Here is a 20,758-nt window from a genome sequence, read left to right as displayed (position 1 = left end):
GAGCACTACAAGACTATTCATTGTTTTTACGTGGCTGCTGTAATATAATGGGGGAGCTTCATTATGTGCAGGAACTGGACATGCCTGTCAATATGAGGACCATTATCTCCAAGCTGCCATATAGGATGAGAGCGCAAAGGAGAACTACAGCTCATGACATCATGGAAGGGTCTCATGACCGAGCCCACATTAATGACTTGGTCCAGTTTATTGAACGCCATGTCAAAATCCTTTCCGACCCTCTGTTTGGCGACATACAGGATCCACATACTTCCTCAGCACCAAGGCTTTCTTCAAGGTTTAATTCACAGCCCAGGAGCTATGTAAGGGGTAACATTGTTGCTGCTGCTGTGACTGAAGAGTTGTTTGAGGATGTAAAGGAGCAACCGTTGGGTACAGAGCACATGGAGGAAGCTAAGTGCCTTTGGTGTGATCGTCGCCACCTTGTGGAGGAGTGCAAGCAGTTTAAAGGTAAAATGCACAAGGAGAAGATTCTCTTCCTGAGACAAAAGGGAGTTTGTTTTGCATGTCTACGCGCCGGCCACATGAGCAGGGACTGTGAGGGTCGCTTGGCATGTAAAATCTGTGGACAATCTCACCCTACTGTGTTACACATTAAAAGACAAGTGACTCAGGAACAGTTAACAGCTTCACCTGGCCAGCAACAGTCTTCTCCTCAAACATGTAGGACACACAGGGGCCGGTAAGGACCAGAGTGTGTTATCCATCCTTCCTGTCAAGGTGAAGTCGGCAAAGGGAAGCCAGGTAATTACAACATATGCTTTTCTAGATCCGGGAAGTTCCGCCACATTCTGCTCTGAACACCTGATGCGGAAGTTGAACATCACAGGCAAAGCAACAAGCTTCATGTTGCACACAATGGGGCAAGAAAGGGTCGTTTCATCATTTTCTTTGTCAGGTTTGGAGGTGTCCAATTTGGAGGCTAATGATTATTATACCCTCCCTGAGGTATTTACACAGAAAGAAATGCCAGTCACTGTGGATAATATGATACGGTCGGAGGATCTGGCTAAGTGGCCTCATCTATCAAGTGTGCGCATTCCAAGTGTGAAGGCAGATGTTGACCTCTTAATCGGAACTAACGCACCCAAGGTATTAGAACCCTGGGAGGTCATTAATAGCAGCCAGGATGGCCCGTACGTTATTAGGACAGTGTTGGGATGGGTGGTTAATGGCCCACTGAGTGGAAACAGTGATGCATCATTATCCTCAGCCACAGTGAACCATATCTCTTTGCAAAGGCTCGAAGATATGCTTGTCAGTCAATACAACCATGACTTCAGTGAGAAGGCTGCAGAGGAAAGGGAAATGTCTCGAGACGACATCAGATTTATGGAGATCATGGAGGATTCAGCAGTGCTGCAAGATGGAAGGTACTGTTTAAAGTTACCCTTCAAGAAAAAGGATGTTTCTCTGCCTAATAACTTGGTTGTGGTGAAGCAAAGGATGCAGGGCTTAAGAAGAAGGTTCTTGAGTAATGACAGCTTGCACCAGGAGTATGCACAGTATGTGAACGGCCTTATCGCTAACACCTATGCAGAGCTTGTGCCCCAGCAGAAGCTTCAGGGTGAGCCTGGAAGAGTGTGGTACATTCCCCACCATGCGGTCCACCACCCAAGGAAAAGAACACTTCGGGTTGTGTTTGATTGTGGAGCCACTTTTCAAGGAGCATCCTTGAATAAGGAGCTGCTTCAGGGCCCTAACCTCACCAGCTCGCTGCTTGGGGTCTTGTTTCGTTTCAGAGAGGAACCTGTAGCATTCATGGGCGATATACAAGCCATGTTTCACCAGGTAAAGGTTGCAGAAGAAGACCGGGATTTCCTCCGTTTTCTCTGGTGGCCAAATGGAGATGTTACCCAGGACTTGGTGGAGCATAGGATGACCGTTCACTTGTTTGGTGCTGTGTCCTCTCCCAGCTGTGCAAGCTATGCACTGAGGAAAAGCGCTGATGATCATCAGTCTGAGTTTGCTGTCAATGTATGTCAAGCCGTCAAGAAAAACTTTTACGTGGACGACACTTTGGAGAGCTCCTCCACTGAAGGGGATGCTATCCAGATGATCCAAGACCTAACTTTACTGTGCCAGAAAGGAGGTTTTGTCTTGGAGAAGTGGATTAGCAACAGCCGCACCGTCTTGCATGCCATTGCTACAGAGCGAAGGGCTAAGGATTTAAAGGAGTTGGATCTGGATCGGGACAAGCTGCCAGTGGAGAGAGCTCTGGGTCTATTGTGGTCTGTAGAAACCGACTCCTTCAAATTTAAGATCGAAGTGAGGCAACAGGCACTAACCAGACGTGGTATGTTGTCAACCATCTGCTCAGTGTATGACCCCCTAGGCTTCCCGGCACCAGTGACACTGCCTGCAAAGGTGATGCAGCAGGAACTATGCCGAAGAGGATGTGCATGGGATGATGCCTTGCCATCTGACATCTTAAACCAATGGAAAGTATGGTTGGAAGACCTGGACCAGCTCAATGCTTTTGAGGCACCAAGATACGTCAAGCCAGTGGACTTTGGTGAGGTTGCCGAAGCCCAGCTACATCACTTCGCTGACGCCAGTGAAGCTGGTTATGGGACTGTTACATACTTGAGGATGCTGAGCCAGCAACGTCACATCCGAGTCTCCTTTCTGCTCGGCAAGGCTAGGGTGACACCGTTGAAGACCATCACTATTCCACGACTGGAGTTAACAGCAGCAGTTCTTGCTGTACGTGTAGACTCAATGCTAAAGTTGGAATTAAACTTCAGGTTGGAAGATTCGGTCTTTTGGACAGACAGTACTTCCGTTATAAAGTACATCAAGAATGAGGATAGACGGTTTCACATATTTGTGGCTAATAGAATTTCAACCATCCGAGAGGCATCAGAACCCTGGCAATGGAGGCATGTCTGCTCCAAGGACAATCCGGCTGACGACGCATCGAGGGGTTTGACGGCTGCAGACTTTCTACAGACCACCAGGTGGTGGGAAGGTCCTACATTTCTGTGGGAGCAGGAGGAGGACTGGCCTAATAATGCCCCGGATGCTTCATTGAATCCTGACGACCAAGAGGTGAGAAGAGAGGCCACCACAAATGCTATAAATGTGCGTGACTTAGTCACGCCCACTGATCAGCTTGTTAGCTACTTTTCTGACTGGAGGAAGCACAAGAGGACAGCCGCTTGGTTTCTCCGTTTGAAGGCAGTGTTGTTGGAAAAGGCTCGCTGGAGAAAATGGCTAAAGGAGCCTTTGGTAATCCAGTCAGAGGAAACTAGGCAATCCAGTTCAAGGCAGACTGATGGGAAAGGGTTCATTGTGATTCCTAGGAGTAAAACCTTGACTGTAGATGACTTGTCAGAAGCAGAGGCTGCAGTGATTAAATATTGCCAGCAGAAACGATTTGAGGAGGAGATTGCTTCATTGTCCTCTAAGAAGGCAGCGGTGAGTCGTCAGAGTCCAATATATAGGCTGGACCCTGTCCTAGTTGATGGTTTATTGAGGGTTGGAGGGAGGCTGAGTAGGGGAGCGATGCCTGAGGAAGTTAAACATCCCATTATCCTCTCCAAAGAGCAGCATGTAGCAACGCTCATCCTCAAATATGTTCATCAGAGTCTGGGCCATGCTGGACGTGCTCACACGTTGTCATCAGTAAGGAAGAAATTCTGGATTACTAAGGCGAATGCGGCCATCCGAAAAGTTATTACGGAATGCAGCTTCTGTAGGCGCTACAATGGACGTCTTCTGGAACAAAAGATGGCTGATCTTCCAGAGATGAGAATTCAGCCAGACCTACCCCCTTTTACCAACACGGGAGTGGACTTTTTTGGTCCCTTGGAAGTGAGGAAAGGAAGAGGAATTTGTAAGCGGTATGGAGTTATACTTACCTGTTTAGCCAGCAGAGCTGTCCATCTAGAAGTTGTGGCGTCCTTGGAAACTGATGCCTGTATCAATGCTCTGCGGCGCTTTATAAGCAGAAGAGGGCAAGTAACTCACCTGGTGTCTGACAACGGTACAAACTTTATTGGGGCGAACCGAGAACTGAAGGAAGCTCTTGTTGCACTTAACCATCAGCAGATTGAAGGAGTCCTTTCCCAAGTTGGAATTCGCTGGAGTTTTAACCCACCAGCCGGGTCCCATCATGGCGGTGTGTGGGAGAGGATGATCCGCATCGTAAGAAGGGTCCTTAGCTCTGTCCTAGGTCAGCAGACGCTAGATGATGATGGTTTGCATACAGTGTTCTGTGAAGCAGAAGCCATCTTGAACGACCGGCCACTTACCAAACTGTCAGATGATCCAAATGATTTGGAATCACTTACACCTAACCATCTACTTTTGCTTAAGGGGAAGCCAGCCTTACCCCCTGGATTGTTCAAGCCTCATGACCTCTACGTAAGAAGAAGGTGGAGACAGGTGCAATATCTCTCAGACTTGTTTTGGAAGAGATGGGTGAGGGAGTACCTGCCTCTACTTCAGGAGAGGCAAAGGTGGAACGACAAGAAGAGGAGTTTGAAGATTGGAGATATTGTGGTCGTCATGGATGCTTCAGCCCCTCGTGGTTCTTGGCCACTCGCCAGAGTACTTGAAGTTTTTCCTGATAAGCAGGGCTTGGTACGCTCTGTGAAGTTGCAGACAAAATCTAATATCATTGAGAGACCCGTGATCAAACTTTGTTTGGTGTATGGGGTTTAAATGAGAAGATATAATTTTGATTTTCATGATATTTACTTGGTTCCTTTTGTTTCATTTGTTTTAATTGTTGTGTCTGCCGGTCATCAACAATTAGGGGCCGGTGTGTTAGAGCCAAAATGCTGTTTTGTATTTGGGTTGTAATTCCGTTGTTTAACACTGGGTGGCGTATGTCTGTAACTTAGCCTTAGGTATAAAGGCAGCAGATACAATGTTGTTGACAGGTGTTTGACCCGGAAGGGCAAAGGGTTTTTGACCGCTTGCGTGCGGCGCTTTGTATTGTTACACTGATGGAAACTATGGACAATGCTGTATTAAAATAAATGGACCACTTTGGACTTCAACTTTCGTCTTTATGCATTTGGTTTAGCACAGGGCAATCAAGTGAGCGTAGTAACATAGCGTGTCAACCACGCCTTCCCCGGGTTCAAACAACTAAGTAGTTCGGCATTAAAACGAACTCCTTAATAAGTAGTATTGGTCATGACTTTGTCCAATTATTAAATAATGAAACAATTAAAGAACATGGAAACACACCACATTTGTACTTTAGGAGATATAGAACAAGAATCGGGTGGAATTTGCAGAAAACAAGTTGATTTTTTTAAAATATGTCTACCGTCACCAAGCGCACACTCCCTAGCCTACCACCCTAACCTCATGCTTCTGAAGCGCGCAGATCATTTGCGACCTCTTCAGGAGAGAGCAGTGCAGTGCCGTCAAATTGGTGCATGTCTTCGGTAAAATACAGGTTTGTGTACATTTTATTTGATTTACTTTATTGTGCTGTATATAGTTTAATTGTATGCAAAGTAACATACATTTTGTGAAGGAAATGTATTTTTGAGTGTGTAGCAAAAGAGTTGACAAGCTTTTGGGACATAGGCTACTGTCGTCACATAGCCTACATATATCATACAATTGCGTCTTTAACGGTTGCTCTGTGTCATCCTGACACGCATCCTAATAGACACACTGTAAAACTGGACTGTCAATCATTTTGTCACAGTTAAAATCCTCATCTTTGATTTCCTACCGTATCGGAGAGAAATGCAGTAGCACGTTGATCTGCAGGTGCAGGTCTTTCCTGCAGAGAACTCTCCTCATATTAATGGAGAAACGGATCGTAATAAAAGTCCACATTGTTATTGCAGATTAAATATAACATGGATACATTAAATAAATATATTTTTATCAGGTTAAACTTTGAATATCGTCAAAACTTTATCTCACAGTCGGTCGCACATACCCGCCATGTTTTGTTTTGTTTTTAAACACTTTTTACTCGTGTTTGTAGTTCTGAGCCGAATCCTCCTCCAAAGCGCAATGGGTTGTGGGCAATATTAGCCTTAAGAGTGAGCACCGTGCACGGATCCACTTCTCAGTGGCAAATATTGTATTTTTTATGAAAAACTGATTTTTTACACATGGATATTAAATTTTGATATTATTGTTTAAAAAAATATGAACAGTAGGCCTATATAATAGAATCACTAAACATCAAATATATCAGGGATGGGCAACGTCGGTAGCCTTAAGAGTGTGGCAAATATTATTATTTTTATTTTTTTTATGAAAAACTGACTTTTTACGCATCTTAGCAACATGGCACCTGAGTCAGCCCTGCAAACCTGTGTGAGAGTGGAAATATGCACTCATCCCAGATGATGTCCCGCTTTCAGACGCCGCAGCGCAAGAGTCTCTTTATTTCATTTGCTAATTAAGTTGGCTTGGGGGACTCCTCCTAGAGCTTTAACTCCACAAACTCCAAACTCGGCTCAAACCTGCAGACTAGTCTGACTCATGGTGCGTTCCATTATGGTCAACGATCCGACTCGGCCCTCGGATATGACGTCACTTCCACACTTCAAGCGTTCTGGTATGTTTTGCGCGTCCGAGTCGGAGAAAAACATGGACGGCGCCTCGTCATGCAGTGCACGCTCCACACTCCGCACACACACTTGGTTATGCGCCTAATAATAGCTAACAATAATCTAGGTTAACGTTATCAAATCAAATCATGCATTTTCTAACGTTACCTACCGCGAGTCAGCGCTGCGCCAGTTTGAAAAAGGCGGGTACAGGACCCTTTTTAATGAACGTTTGTTGTAGATCTACTAGGCATAGAGATATCTGAACATCTTTGCCAAATGAACATTTAAACAACTAAATCGGTCCAAAAACAATGAAAACAATTCATACTTACAAGTCACACAGGTCACAGCCATCTTGTATTCCGATTCGGAATTCTTGCTCGGTGTCCTCACGGTTGTCCAAACTTCCAAGCGGCAAAATCCGAGGAAAGGGGGCGTGTTGGTGCGTGTTGCTAGGTAACGTCTGTCTTCCTAGTCGGAGCTCCGACACGGATAAATAATAGAACGCAGCATCAGTATGCTATATCTTTTCTAACTGATCTGACTTACGGTTTTCCTAAAAATGCTGATTAAAACTCAGAAAAACTCCCATAGACTTTCATTGACGGAATGTTCAGATTTTCAAACTGTCCAACTGTCAAAAATTCAAATCTAAACACTGAAGCCCAGACTCACTCAAACTGACATTCTGTGAAATACATCTGAGCCATAGAGTGCCAAAGTTATGACGTCACTTTGTAGGCCAAAAGGCGGAAGTGAGTTAGCATTTTAGCACTTCCGGTTCCCTCGCCCCAAAAGTCTATGGGTTTTTTGAATGGGTTTTTTTCTAAATCGCCTGAAATAAGGTCTGTGGTTAACAAAGCCTCTAAATATTTTCACGTTTTGATCTATGACATAAAACACATTAGTTAAAGGAGCTGTATGTAGGACTGTGGCCAAAACTGGTACTGCAATCACTTTCAAATGACTGTAGAGCGGTGTATCCCCTCTCCCCCTCCCCCTGACTCGAGGTGGCCAGATAGGCTGCAGGATCCAGCAGGAACGTAGGCTGCTACACGGAGCTTTCAATGGCAAGTGACGAGTCGTACACAGTACGTTTTTTTTCTTTCTGTAAATTATGTTTATGCTTCAAGAGCGATGTTTTGTGAAGTAATTATGAATCGCAAAAATGTACTAATGGCGATTAGCCAAATATAATCATAAATATGAACGCTCGTATGTGACAGTATGAAAAAATACTATAGTAAAATTACAGCAAAGCTAAATAACATTAGCAATGGTCATACAGGTCAACTTGCAGCATGTTTTGTCCACTATATATGCGAAGAACGAATGAGGAATCATTTTTACTGAGGTAACGTTAGGCTACTGTCTCAAATACGTTTACACAGTGGTAATAGGCGTGCTAATGTTGTTTTCCTCAGCGTCCCAGCATAATGACAGAGAAACGGGCTCTGATAATGCATTACTAATGTTAGCAATGACGACTCGCCGTTTTTATTTACCAAACAATTCCTTAACGTTACCTTTTCAATTCAATGACCCACCTCCTCCATCTGCGCTAACCTAACGTTACTTTGCACGAACATGCATATCTTTGTTCGACTGTCATGAATATTTGAAATGTCCATTTACATTAAGTACAAGTTAGCCAAACATAGATGAACCTTACCTGTCCAGGAGAAAATTAGCAACGTTGGCATCAGTCTTCAAATTATTCTCCGTTTTCAGCCGTCTCTATCTTTCAAAGGCATCTCAAATCCTTGTTTTATTTCGGACACTGTCACAACGTTTTTCTGATTCATAACGAGGTCGTTTAGGTTTCGTAAAGTTAGACATTGTTTATCCAAAAAGTTTGTAGCTGCAGCTGTGGTAACTAGAGCAGAGCGGGCAACCCGAATGCAGAAACACTACTGACTTCGTGATTGGTAGACAGGTGGAGGGTGGCGCTTCAGGCCAAAACACAACATGTCAACATCAAAATCAGTTGAGGGCTGCAACTTCACTTTTAAAATGACAATATCTTGGCCGGACAACCGTTGTCAGTGATATAAATATTTGAAATTAACATGATTTCTTAATGTCTAGTGACATATCAGGGCCATTTTATGATTAATTGAAATACATTTCTTACATACAGTTCCTTTAATATATTAGTATTATACAATTTTATTCACAAATTTAAACAACTATTTTTACTATTTAGCTCTTGCACATGCTCAGGGGCCGTATTCACAAAACATCTTAAGGTTAAAAATAGCTCCTAACTTGCCAATTTAGGAGAAACTCTTCAAAATAATGGGCGTGTCAGTTCTAATTTTAAGACTCCTGGGCCCGTATTCATAAAGATTCTAAGAGTCCTCTCAGAAAACTCCTAATTTAGCTTAAAAACTTTTACGTAGGAGTCTTAGCTTAAGAGCTATTCGGGACTGATCTGAGAGCAACTCTGAGCAAGGAAAATAAAAAAACTTTTATCTTAGTGAAGAGGAGGGGCTGACCCCGTTGCTACGTATGACACAGTCTTTTGAAGACTGTGATTGGTTGGTTGTCCAAAAAGGGGAAAAAAGGAGTGCTTTTAAGTATAGGGTCTATTCTAAGCCTTCACTTTGAAATGACAAGCGCAAATTGTCCTATTTTACCGTTCTCTCTCACACACACACATTATATATATATGTACACTGAAAAAAAAATATTATGACCCGATTAAATTAAGCATAATTAATTTGTGCTCGTTTAAATAATTTAAATTTAGTTTTTTGATTTTAATTTTAAAAAATGAATTGGTTTTATGGGAATTGCATGTGTTTTTGTTTAAATTGAGATCAAATAATTTGATTGCGACCACTTACGATAACATTTTTTAGTAAATAAAAAAAAACAAAAATGTTTTCAGTGTATATAAATCCTTTTATTATTTACCATGCTGTTAATTTCCTATAAGGTATTTGATTGGTTTAGAATTATAAACATTGTTCCACTCTTTCCAATTACACTGATTGCTGGCATGTCTATTTAATTGGTGGTTTGAAAGTTGGGTTTAATGCAACAAACATGATCCCTGCACGATCTAATCTATAGCGTCTTATTAAGTCACTGTTATCCAATGTCTGCAACACATTTCTTCTCCTTCTTCGTCTTTCTGCCATTTTCTCTGCTGCTAAAGAAACTCTTAAGCCTCGTAAAAGTCCTCGTCCGTGCTCCTAACAAATTTGACCTTAAGACCTCTTTTAAGGGTTAAGATGCTTTCTGAATTACTTTTTTCTTTACTAGGATTTTTTTGTTAATTTTAAGAGTAAACGCCCACATTTCTAAGAATTTTCTGAGAATTTTGTCACTAGGAGCTGCTCTTTGCATTAAGATTCTTTATGAATACGGGCCCTGAGGCTGTATTCACAAAACATTTTATCTTACCACTAAGAGTTCTCCTAAATGGCAGTAAAAGTTCTTAAGTGTTTTGTGAATACCATCCATCCATCATCTTCCGCTTATCCGGGGCCGGGTCGCGGGGGCAACAGTCTAAGCAGAGACGCCCAGACTTCCCTCTCCCTAGCCACTTCCTCCAGCTCTTCCCAGGCCAGCCGGGAGACATAGTCCCTCCAGCGTGTCCTAGGTCTTCCCCGGGGGCCTCCTCCCGGTGGGACGTGCCTGGAACACCTCCCTGGGAAGGCGTCCAGGAGGCATCCTATATAGATGCCCGAGCCACCTCAGCTGGCTCCTCTCGATGTGGAGGAGCAGCAGCTCTACTCCGAGTTCCTCCCGATAGACTGAGCTCCTCACCCTATCTCTCAGGGAGCGCCCAGCCACCCTACGAAGAAAGCTCATTTCGGCCGCCTGTATCCGGGATCTTGTCCTTTCGGTCATGACCCACAGCTCATGACCATAGGTGAGAGTAGGAACGTAGATTGACCGGTAAATCGAGAGCTTTGCCTTGCAGCTCAGCTCCTTCTTTACCACGACAGACCGGTACATCGACCGCATTACTGCAGAAGCTGCACCGATCCGTCTGTCAATCTCCCGTTCCATCCTTCCCTTACTCGTGAACAAGACCCCAAGATACCTGAACTCCTCCACTTGAGGCAGGAACTCTCCACCCACCTGAAGCGGGCAAGCCACCTTTTTCCGACTGTTTTGTGAATACGGCCCCATAATTTTAGCTCTAAGAGTATTTCACAAAGCATTGTAGTGCTAAAACTAGCTCCTAAATCTGTGAAACGTTAAGAGTAGTCAAGAGGACTCCTAAGACTCCAAAGAGAGTGAGTAGTCAGGTTGGCGGAGGGATGCAAAAAACTGTGGAGGTAACCAGGTTTCTCTGTGAATCGGCTGTGTATACTGTATGCCTCCTTTCAGCTGATTAGATCCTCCCGAACTTTGTTTAAAAAACATAATTTGTTGCTTGAATTCTACAATCTCTGAAGGCTGACAATCAGCTGAACATAAACTTGTTTAATTAGTGACATTTGGCCTACTTTTAAAATCTTTATTTTAATATGGTAGCATTTTTTTTTAAAAAAACCTTTATTTAAATATGGCAACATTTTTATTTTAAAATCTTTATTTGAATATGACATGATACCTCGGTTCAAACAAAATATTTCTATAATTCAATCACTGACAGAGACCCCTCCCCTATCAGCCAATCACTGTGTTCATAGTTAGTAAGCGTGATGACATCATCCTTAGCATCGAGGTCATCCCTGCTCTTAGCTTAATACTTCTCTCTATTCCTTAGTAAAAGTTGCTCCCAGCAGCTTTGTGAATAGGTTTTTAAGAGAAAATTCTTATCTAAGAACTTTTACTGCTATTTAGGAGAACTCCTAGTGGTAAGATAAAATGTTTTGTGAATACGGCCCCTGAGCTACAAAAGAAAAAAATGAGCTTGACTTGTGTGTCCACAATGACCAGAGAGAAAGAGCAGATAAGATCTTGACACTTCACTCAAAAATAGCTGTGAAACAGTTCATGTGTTGGGGCTCAGGGTGTCTCGGCTAAAATTAACACTTCTAGACTAGCTACTAAAAGTATAAATTTCCTGTAATGTAAAAGCTGAACATAGATATGCAAAATTGAACATGGGAAAAACATTTTAACATTTGCCTTTAAAATTCAAAAAATTCTCATTTAACTCACTGTAAAAAAAAAAAATCAGGTCTCCACTTGAAAATTTTCTAGTGACTGATCACATCTAAATTTTTCAGTTGGCCAAATTGAATTTCTGTGAATTGACGCAATTTAATTCACAGAAATTCAATTTGGCCAACTAAAAAAATTAGATGTCACTAGAAAATTTTCAATTGGAGACCTGATTTTTTTTTTACGGTGCTACAATGACAAAACTGTACTGGATGTCCTCATAAATGTACTCTTTTTTTTTCACAGTAGCAAGTTTAAGTTGTTAATTTTCATTTGTCAATTGTAATTATTATACCTTGCCATCTAAAAATTTTCCTTGAGGAGAGTTAGTCTTCTGATCCATCACTGATAGTGATAGATTTCCATCAATAGTAGTTTTTTGCACTATACCAAGGATTCTGTCATTGAATGACCAAAACCTCTTGATGGACCAGCTAATAAAAGCATCTACAATCCTTCTTTAAACAAGTTACTGTTCGCCTGCCATGCTATGCAATTTGCAACACGCAAGGTATAAAGCAACAAGACCAGGACCATATTTTTTAAAACTATAGTCAAGACCAGCTCATTTGATTCCAAGTCCAGGCTGAGTCTAAATTAGGGATGAGCGATACCACTTATTTTGTTTAAATACCGATATGATACAGATACTTTCAAGGCCAGTATCACCACTATTGATACTGATACTGATACGATACTTCTAAACTGAACTTTTTAATTATTAAATTTATTAAAATATTAAAATTACTAAGAGTAAAATGGGTAAAGATACCCACCTAACATTATATTTAAAAGGTATTTTAACATTCAATAATATGCCTTAATTGAAACTTATTAGATAATATTTTTGTTTATACATGGTTAAAATATGTTTACTTGTAGTGGTAAGCATGGATATTTAAAAATAGTGGAACTACGGTCACTTTAGTAAAAAATAATGGTTCATTTTCATAAGGGACTGCCAGTGACAGGACGTTGCACCCATAAAATGCAATCTTTTTATTCTGACATTATTTAAATTAACATTAGTTACAGAACATGATCAATATCAGCTTTAAACATTACATTTAAAGAGTAATTGCACTATGTAGGCTACAATTTCTATTTGTTTATTGTGAAATAACTCAAACATATGTTTTCTGTCTTCTGGATGAGCATTGTTCTTGGCTGCGTTTCCAAAAGCATTAATGGTTTCTTATGATAGTTTTGGGAAACGCAGCTCTTTTTGTATAGTGTAATCAGTGAGCAAACGCTCTCTCTCAGTGATTGATTGGTTCTGTCTTACTGCATTTGCGTGCGTTCAGATCATGGTTCAGATGAGCAGGAAAATAGTTCTATTCTATACTACACAACTACACTACACTATACTACACTTTTTAAAAACGAATTAAATAATTCATTCATTTAAATCAAAAGTAACATTAAAATGTTGGAAAGTAATTTTCTGTCTTTTAAGTAAGGAAGGAAATTTGGTGTTAACAGGCCGATGCAGTTGATAGTAAATGAACATTTATTAAACAGACATTAGACATTATTTCAACAGTAAATAGCATGATAAATGTAATACGTTTTGCAGCAATCAGACAAGTGTGTTAAATCCAACAACCTGAATAAATTTGTGAGTGGACACAGCGAAGCCATTTGAAAGGAAAAATAAATGGCACGTAATCTAGAGACAGACCGGAATAAGATCACAGCACAAACAGAGTGTGTTGTTTCTGGAATGCACAATAACGGTCCATACTCTTTACTGGTAAAAACGTTATAGGGTTCAGCTGCAGGCTGAAATAGACACAGTTCCACAGGAAACTGGACTTCCGGAACAAAAACCTGTGAAGACATGTCTGTGTCTGTGAGAGAGAAAGAGTGTATATACTCCAGTCTTCATTAGAAATGTTTCCTTTTAGTCAAACCTCCTTGAAACTAACCAAAAGTGGTAAAACACGTTTCTACACAGAATCGAGAGTAAAATAGTTTCATTATAGCCTAATGTTCAATGGAGTGATATTGGACTATCATAACGGTTACATGAAAGTGAATGTCTTAAGAATGTTTAATTTAATAATTTCAGTATAATTTACAGTAAAAGAAAATAATTAAAATAGAGTTTTTAAATTGAGTTATGACTTGAGAAGGATTTCTTAAGCATTGTTCTTGAAAATCACCTTCCTCTGATTTACTTTTTACATTTGTCTCTTTGTAACTTGTGTTTTCTTTCAGAGTGTTAAACAGGAGGATGAGGTGGTGTACGCTGGTGTCGTCAAGAGGCATTCATGAAATTCTTCATAAGTGTGTTTTGTTTTGTATGGTGTTAAGATTGTCTCTATGGCCACGTACACACTGTAGCTAAATTTAGTTGTTAATTCCCCTTTTAGTGCTTATACACAGTTCAGTCATTTACAGGAGTTACAATCTCATTCTACAACTGAAATTCTATGCAGTTTGTACAGAACGTTAAAGTGATAATTGACCCAAAAGTAAATCCCATGTATTCTGCCCTCGCATGTACGACGTCTGATTTGTACTAGCTAGACAGATAGTTAACAGCAATGAAGAGAAACTCCAGAAGTCTTGTTGAGGATTGATGTTTTATCTTTTTGTCTCTTTTCTTCCTCAGTTTTATTTCTCAAGTTTTTTCCCCATTTAAGTCTGTAAGACTGAAATAATAAACAGAAAATAAACATTACAGAAGTGTAAAGTCTGTTGTTCTTACACAATCACAAATAAAGTTACCCAGTAACTCAATATGGATAAACAGTTGGCTATTATATGTCAACACTTTACCCAATACTACAGATGTAAATAAATCAACTAATAATTCTGAGGCGAAGCGCTGAGGCTCGTTGCTGAGCGGATAAATCAGTGAATCAAAAAACAAAGGCTTCAATCTAGAGCATATATGCGATCAAAATGATAAGAATCACGAACGTAATAACACACATTACTTAATGTAAACATATACATCATACAGAAACCACAATTCTGACGAAAAATTACTTACAGACAAAGATTTGACCAAACTCTGTAATGACGCAGACTCGTTGGTGATATCAGCGCTGTTGCTCGGCGAACACTAGGTCCGTCACTAAAACGGGTCCGACTAGGAAACAAACTAAACGCCAAAGGGCGGAACACTCCTCGCCTGGTATATTATTATACCACTATCAACATCTTAATTACTCAAAGATTAATCAACCAAACAAATATACAATCAATCACTAATTACATTTATGAACAGTATTATTACTTATCAGAATGTCCATCACTTTATCAGTCCTTAGACATAAGAAAAACAAGCTCTGAGATGGGTCTGATGTAAGTTTTTGTTGTTCCTTGCCTCACAACTTTAACTTCAACCTTGCGGACTTTGTTGTCTTTGCTAGGCAATGTCTTTACCACAAGTCCAATTGGCCAGTCGTTCCGTTTAGCCTGACTGTCTTTCATCAGAACTACATCATCTACTTGTATGTTTGGCTTGTCATCAGTCCACTTGTGACGTTTCTGGAGAGTCACCAGATACTCCTGTCTCCAACGTTTCCAGAAGCTCTCTGCCAGACACTGCACTTGTTTCCACTGATTTTTGTGAAGATCCTTATGATCAAAGTCACCTGGAGGCGCTGTCACTGGAGTTATCTTTTGAGTAAGAATCATCGCAGGTGTCAATATTGAAGGATTGTCAGGGTCAGTTGACACTGGAATCAATGGCCTGGCATTAAGAATGGCCATGACTTCTGCCATCAGAGTCGTCAACACTTCATGTGTGAGGTGTTTCGTGTCAGACCGCAGCAACATCCCTTCCAGAATGCGACGCGCTACTCCTATCAGTCTTTCCCAACAACCTCCCATATGGGACGAATGGGGGGAGTTGAAAGTCCACGAGCATCCCTGCTTGTCAAGGAAACTTGTCAGTTCTGGATCACTGGTGTTGAATTTTAACTCTTTGCACGCTCCAATAAAGTTTGTGCCTCTGTCGGAGCGAAGCTGTTTGGATGACCCACGGATAGCAAAGAATCTGCGTAAGGCGTTTATAAAACTTGAAGTGGACATTGATTCTAACACTTCAATGTGTGTCGCTCTCGTGCTCATGCATGTGAATAACACTGCCCATCGCTTACTTTCAGCACTACCTCCACGAGTGCGCCGAGTGACAATGCTCCATGGTCCGAAGACATCCAGACCGACATGGGTAAAAGGGGGTTCTGAGGTGAGTCTGTCAGCTGGTAGTGGTGCCATTTTCTGCTCCATAAACCTCCCTCTCAGTTTTTTGCAGGTCACACAGTTATAAATGACACTTGACACCAGCCGTTTACTTCCCACTATCCACACTCCTGCTGACCGGACGGCACCTTCGGTCAAATGACGACCTTGATGAAAAACATCCTCATGGTAATGTCTCACTATTAGAGTTGCGATGTGATGAGTTTTGGGCAGTATGACAGGATGTCTCTCGTCTCTGGGTAAGTCAGCGTTGGTAAGGCGTCCTCCAATCCGTAGGAGTCCATCCTCGTCGATGAAGGGATTTAACTTTCTCAGTGGACTCTTTTTTGAGAGCTGAATCCCATCTCCCAAACATTTTAACTCTTCTCCATAAAACTCTTGCTGTACACAACGAATGACAACTGTTTTAGCTTGCCAACGTGCATCAACTGCGTCCACTTTTTGAGTCTTGGAGTATGTTCTGGTTACTTGAATAAGTTTTGTGATGGCTTGCAGTAGTCTCGTCCAGCTAGAAAAACGTTCAAAGCGTGCTGAGCTGAACTGACCTTCTGTAGCTTTGGTGTAGTTGACAGCAACTTGGGCTCGAACTTCAACATCAAGATCTGGGTCAACCAGATCAAAGCTCTCGCTTTGTGGAGGCTCACTGCTGCTTTTCAAGAATTCAGGGCCTGAGAACCAGTTAGAGGCTCTGAGGATGTCTACAGACGTGGGTCTGGTGGCGTGATCTGCCGGATTCTGTTCAGTGGCAACATACTGCCATTGTTGTGAATGACTTGATTTCCTGATGCGATTGACTCGGTTGGCAACATACACATGAAATCTTCTTGAGGTGTTATGGATGTATCCGAGAACAATCCTGCTATCAGTGAAAAATCTCACGGCATGCATCTCAATATCCATCTCACAGCAGATTGTGTCCGCCATTTCAGCTGCCAGGACAGCGGCGCACAACTCTAAACGTGGAACTGTATGGGCTGGATGTGGTGCCAATTTCGCTTTGCCCATAATAAATCCTACGTGGCACTGGTTTTCATCATTGGTGACACACAGGTAGGCTACTGCAGCGATAGCCTGAGTGGATGCATCAGAGAATAAACAGAGTTCTCTACTTTGAGATGAGACAAGAGAGATAGGCACATACCTTCTCTTGATGTGTAGCTTCTCTAATTCCAGAAGAGACTCTTTCCACAACTTCCAGGACACTTGCTTGTCTGCAGGGAGAGGATCATCCCAATCATATTCTTTGGAAGACAGTTCTCTGATGAGAGCTTTTCCTTGAACAGTGATGGGAGCCACGAATCCCAGTGGATCATAGAGGCTCTGAACTGTTGACAAGATGCCTCTTTTTGTGAACGGTTTCTCTTCGTGGGATACTTGGAAACCGAAACTGTCACTCTCCAGATTCCATATCAGTCCAAGGCTCCGCTGAAGTGGGAGAGGATCTGCACTAAAGTCGAGGTCTTTTAACTCTTTTGCAAGGTCCTCGGGGGCAAATGCTGTCATGACTTTGCTGCTATTGGAAGCGATTTTGTGGAGTTTTAAGTTCGATGCTGCTAACATTTTTTGAGTCCTCTGTAGAAGATCAATAGCTTCTTCTTCTGTCGGAACCGACATCAATCCATCGTCCACGTAGAAGTTCCTCATGACGAACTCCTTGCTGTCTGTGCCGTACTCCTCCTGATGCTCTTGTGCAGCTCTCCTTAGACCATAAATGGCAACTGATGGTGAGGGGCTGTTGCCAAATATGTGCACCTTCATTCTGTATTCAGTGATGTTATTGTTCAAGTCGTTATCCTTGTACCAAAGGAACCGCAAATAATCACGATGATCCTCTCGAACAACAAACGCGTAGAACATCTGCTGAATATCAGCGGTGACTGCGATGTTCTCTTTCCTGAAGCGGATTAAGACACCCAGCAGGGCATTATTTAAGTCTGGCCCACTGAGCAGCACGTCATTCAGCGATACACCGTCATGTTTGGCACTTGAATCAAAAACAACTCTTATTTGATTTGGTTTTTGAGGATGATAGACCCCGAACAGAGGCAAGTACCACCTTTCTTGATGTTCCTCGATCTCGGGTGCTAGTTCTGCGTGGTCATTCTCAAATACCTTTTTCATGAACTCCAGGAAGTGTTCTTTCATGTCTGTGCGTCTGTCTAGAGTTCGACGGAGAGATACGAGTCGTCGCAGAGCCATCTCTCTGTTGTTTGGAAGACGACGACGGGATTTGCAGAACGGCAGCGGTGCTACCCAACTGTTCGCCTGATCCACATAAACCTCTTTGTCCATGATGTCCAGGAATGTTTGATCGTCTACTGACGGAGCTACTTTTTCATCGTCAGGGTGGCTGTCGAAGACTGTGGCTCCAAGTTTTTCTGTCTCCTCACCTTGGAATGCGCAGTCCAGACTTCTTGGTTGGTGAGTGTTTTTTCTGTTAAGTGTCTCTTTCACTTGAATTTTGTTAGGACAGGGACTTAACATGGATGTCCGTCCATTAGGCAGTGTGTGAGTCTTGTACACACTGACACTGGGTGGTTTGTGAGCCCGGTCCAGACAAACATCTCCTACGATAACCCACCCGAGATCAAGACGTTGAGCGTAGGGGTCTTCATGGTCTCCGTTATACTGCTGCCTCACTTTATGCACTCGCAAAATGTCTCTTCCTAGCAGGATAAGGATCTGAGCATTTTCATTGAGTGGTGGTATCTTATCTGCTACATGTCTCAGATGGGGGAAACAGCGAGCAATTTCGGGTGTGGGAATTTCGTTTCGATCGTCTGGCATCATTTCACACTCAATAAGAGTTGGAAGCTTGATTTGGATCTTTCCATCATATGATTCCACCACAAAATTTGTTGCTCTCCTCCCTGAGGTTTCCATAACACCGGAGCAAGTTTTTAATGTATAGGGAGATGCTTTTTCATAGAGGCCAAAGTGGTTGAAGAACTCAGGGCGAGCAAGTGAGCGATTGCTTTGATCATCTAACACTGCATAGGTCTGAATTACCTTTCCTGGATGATCTTCTGGGTAGACTTTAACCAAACATATTTTACAGCAGGATTTGGCGTTGGTGTTTCCCCCACAAACCTCTGTACATTTTGACGTTACTGCAGGGAGAGTTCCAGGAGGAGTCTCGTGAGTCTCTTCCTCCTCGCCTTGATCTGCTGAAACTTCTGAGAACCAGGGTGCTGGACCAGGATGTAAAGCTGATGTGTGAGTCTTGCTGCCACATTCTCTGCATACTATTTCTTTATCACAGTCTTTTGCTCTATGTTTGGTCGAACCACAGCACCTGAAGCAGATGTTCTTCTCCCTGAGGTAGGTTTTACGCTCCTCTATTGGCTTGCTGCGGAAGGTACGGCATTTTCTGAGTGCGTGAGGTTTGTTATGCAAGGGGCATATTCGATCTGGATCTGTAGCTCCTTTTTCAACAGAACCGGTAGGAGCTGCTTTGGCTTCAGGAAACACGCCAGTCTTTCTCACAGACACTGGTACTTTGTTGTTGTATTTTGTGGGTCTCTCTGACTTTGTTGGACCTGAGTAGAGTGCCTGAGGTATCATAAAGCTAGGGTCGTTTCTGGTTTTGGCTTCAGAACGAATGAATTGTGAAAAGAAGGCGAAAGGTGGATATGAAACATGATAGTTTTCTTTGTACTTTGACCCTTGGGAAATCCACTTTTCTTGGAGACTAAATGGGAGCTTTTCTAAAATGGGGTTCACTCCACGTGACGTATCAAGATAAGCTAGACCAGGGAGGTATCCTCCTTCTTTTGCATATTCGAGTTCAAGCAAAAGGTCACCAAGCTCTCTTAATCTCACATTGTCTCTGTTCGAGATTCTGGGAAATTCCTCTATCCTCTTCAGGAGTGAATGTTCAACTGCCTCTGGGGTTCCAAAGGTCTCCTCTAGTCTTTGCCAAACCATGTTTAGCCCTGCAGCTGAGTTGTGGCTGTGTATGGCTCGGATTCTTTTAGCTTGTTCCTTAGATGCTGGCCCGAGCCATTTAATCAGGAGGTCTAACTCTTCTCTTGGAGTTAAGGTGAGTTCCTCAATGACGCTTTGAAAGGAAGTTTTCCACGCCCAATAGCTTTCCGGGTGGTCATCGAACTCCATTAAACCAGATGTAACCACTTCTCTTCGCATTAGGTATTTTGCGACATCTGGTGTGGTTGCTGTATGCTTTACAGAGTTGTCGGAGTCCCTTCTCTGTTGTGCAGGATGTCTCAGGTAAGTTGCATCCACACATGAATCTAAATGTCTCTTTTTCTGTGTCTGCACAGAAGGAACATTTCCAGGAGTACGTTGTGTGGCGTTTGCTGATTGTTGAGATTTCACATTTTTAGGAGCTATTTGTAGGTGAGTATCTTCAATGTCAATTCTGAGACTACTCATTTCTTGTTTTACTGACTCTACTGCAGGTTGTGAAGATGTGTGCATAGGTATGGGTTCTGATGCACTACTGCTGTGTTGCAAAACGTACTCACTTGTCCGTTGTGCAGCGTTGGATGGCGAGAGTGGTAAGTCAATGTCATGACGAGAATCTATATCTGCATTTTCCACAGCAGCCACAAACACTGCTTCTTCGGCTGTGGCTGTAGCGGCCTCCTTTTCTAACTTTAGAATGTGCATTTTTGCTTTTAATGTTGCTTCTTCGACCATCATCTCTGCTTCTTTCTGAGCGAATGAAACCTGCATGCGGGCAGCTTCGGCCCTGGCTCGAGCTCTGAGTGCAGCAGAGCTTGTTGTTGATGATTTTCTACTTGATTGGGCGATGGATCTAGTCACCAAGGACTGATACATTTCTTTGTTGTTACTCCGTTCATCCATCCTGGTTGCTTGGATGACGA

At 42.3% G+C, this 20,758-nt stretch overlaps 1 protein-coding gene across 1 annotated transcript in view; it reads left to right on the top strand.

The window, feature by feature from the left end:
* LOC307120394 (uncharacterized protein) overlaps positions 1 to 14,023 on the top strand; it is an 80,934-nt gene extending 66,911 nt beyond the window's left edge. The window contains exon 6 of the mRNA XM_079807416.1: positions 13,911 to 14,023. Coding sequence (XP_079663542.1) covers positions 13,911 to 13,967 — 57 coding nt within the window. The 3' untranslated portion in view covers positions 13,968 to 14,023. The remainder of the gene's footprint in view (positions 1 to 13,910) is intronic.
* The last annotated feature ends 6,735 nt before the right edge of the window (positions 14,024 to 20,758 follow it).

Source organism: Gobio gobio (assembly GCF_949357685.1).
Source record: "Gobio gobio genome assembly, chromosome: 24".
Classification (NCBI taxonomy): Eukaryota; Metazoa; Chordata; class Actinopteri; order Cypriniformes; family Gobionidae; genus Gobio; species Gobio gobio.
Note: the sequence above shows the minus strand (reverse complement) of the source record. Positions and strands in the feature narration are given on the sequence as shown.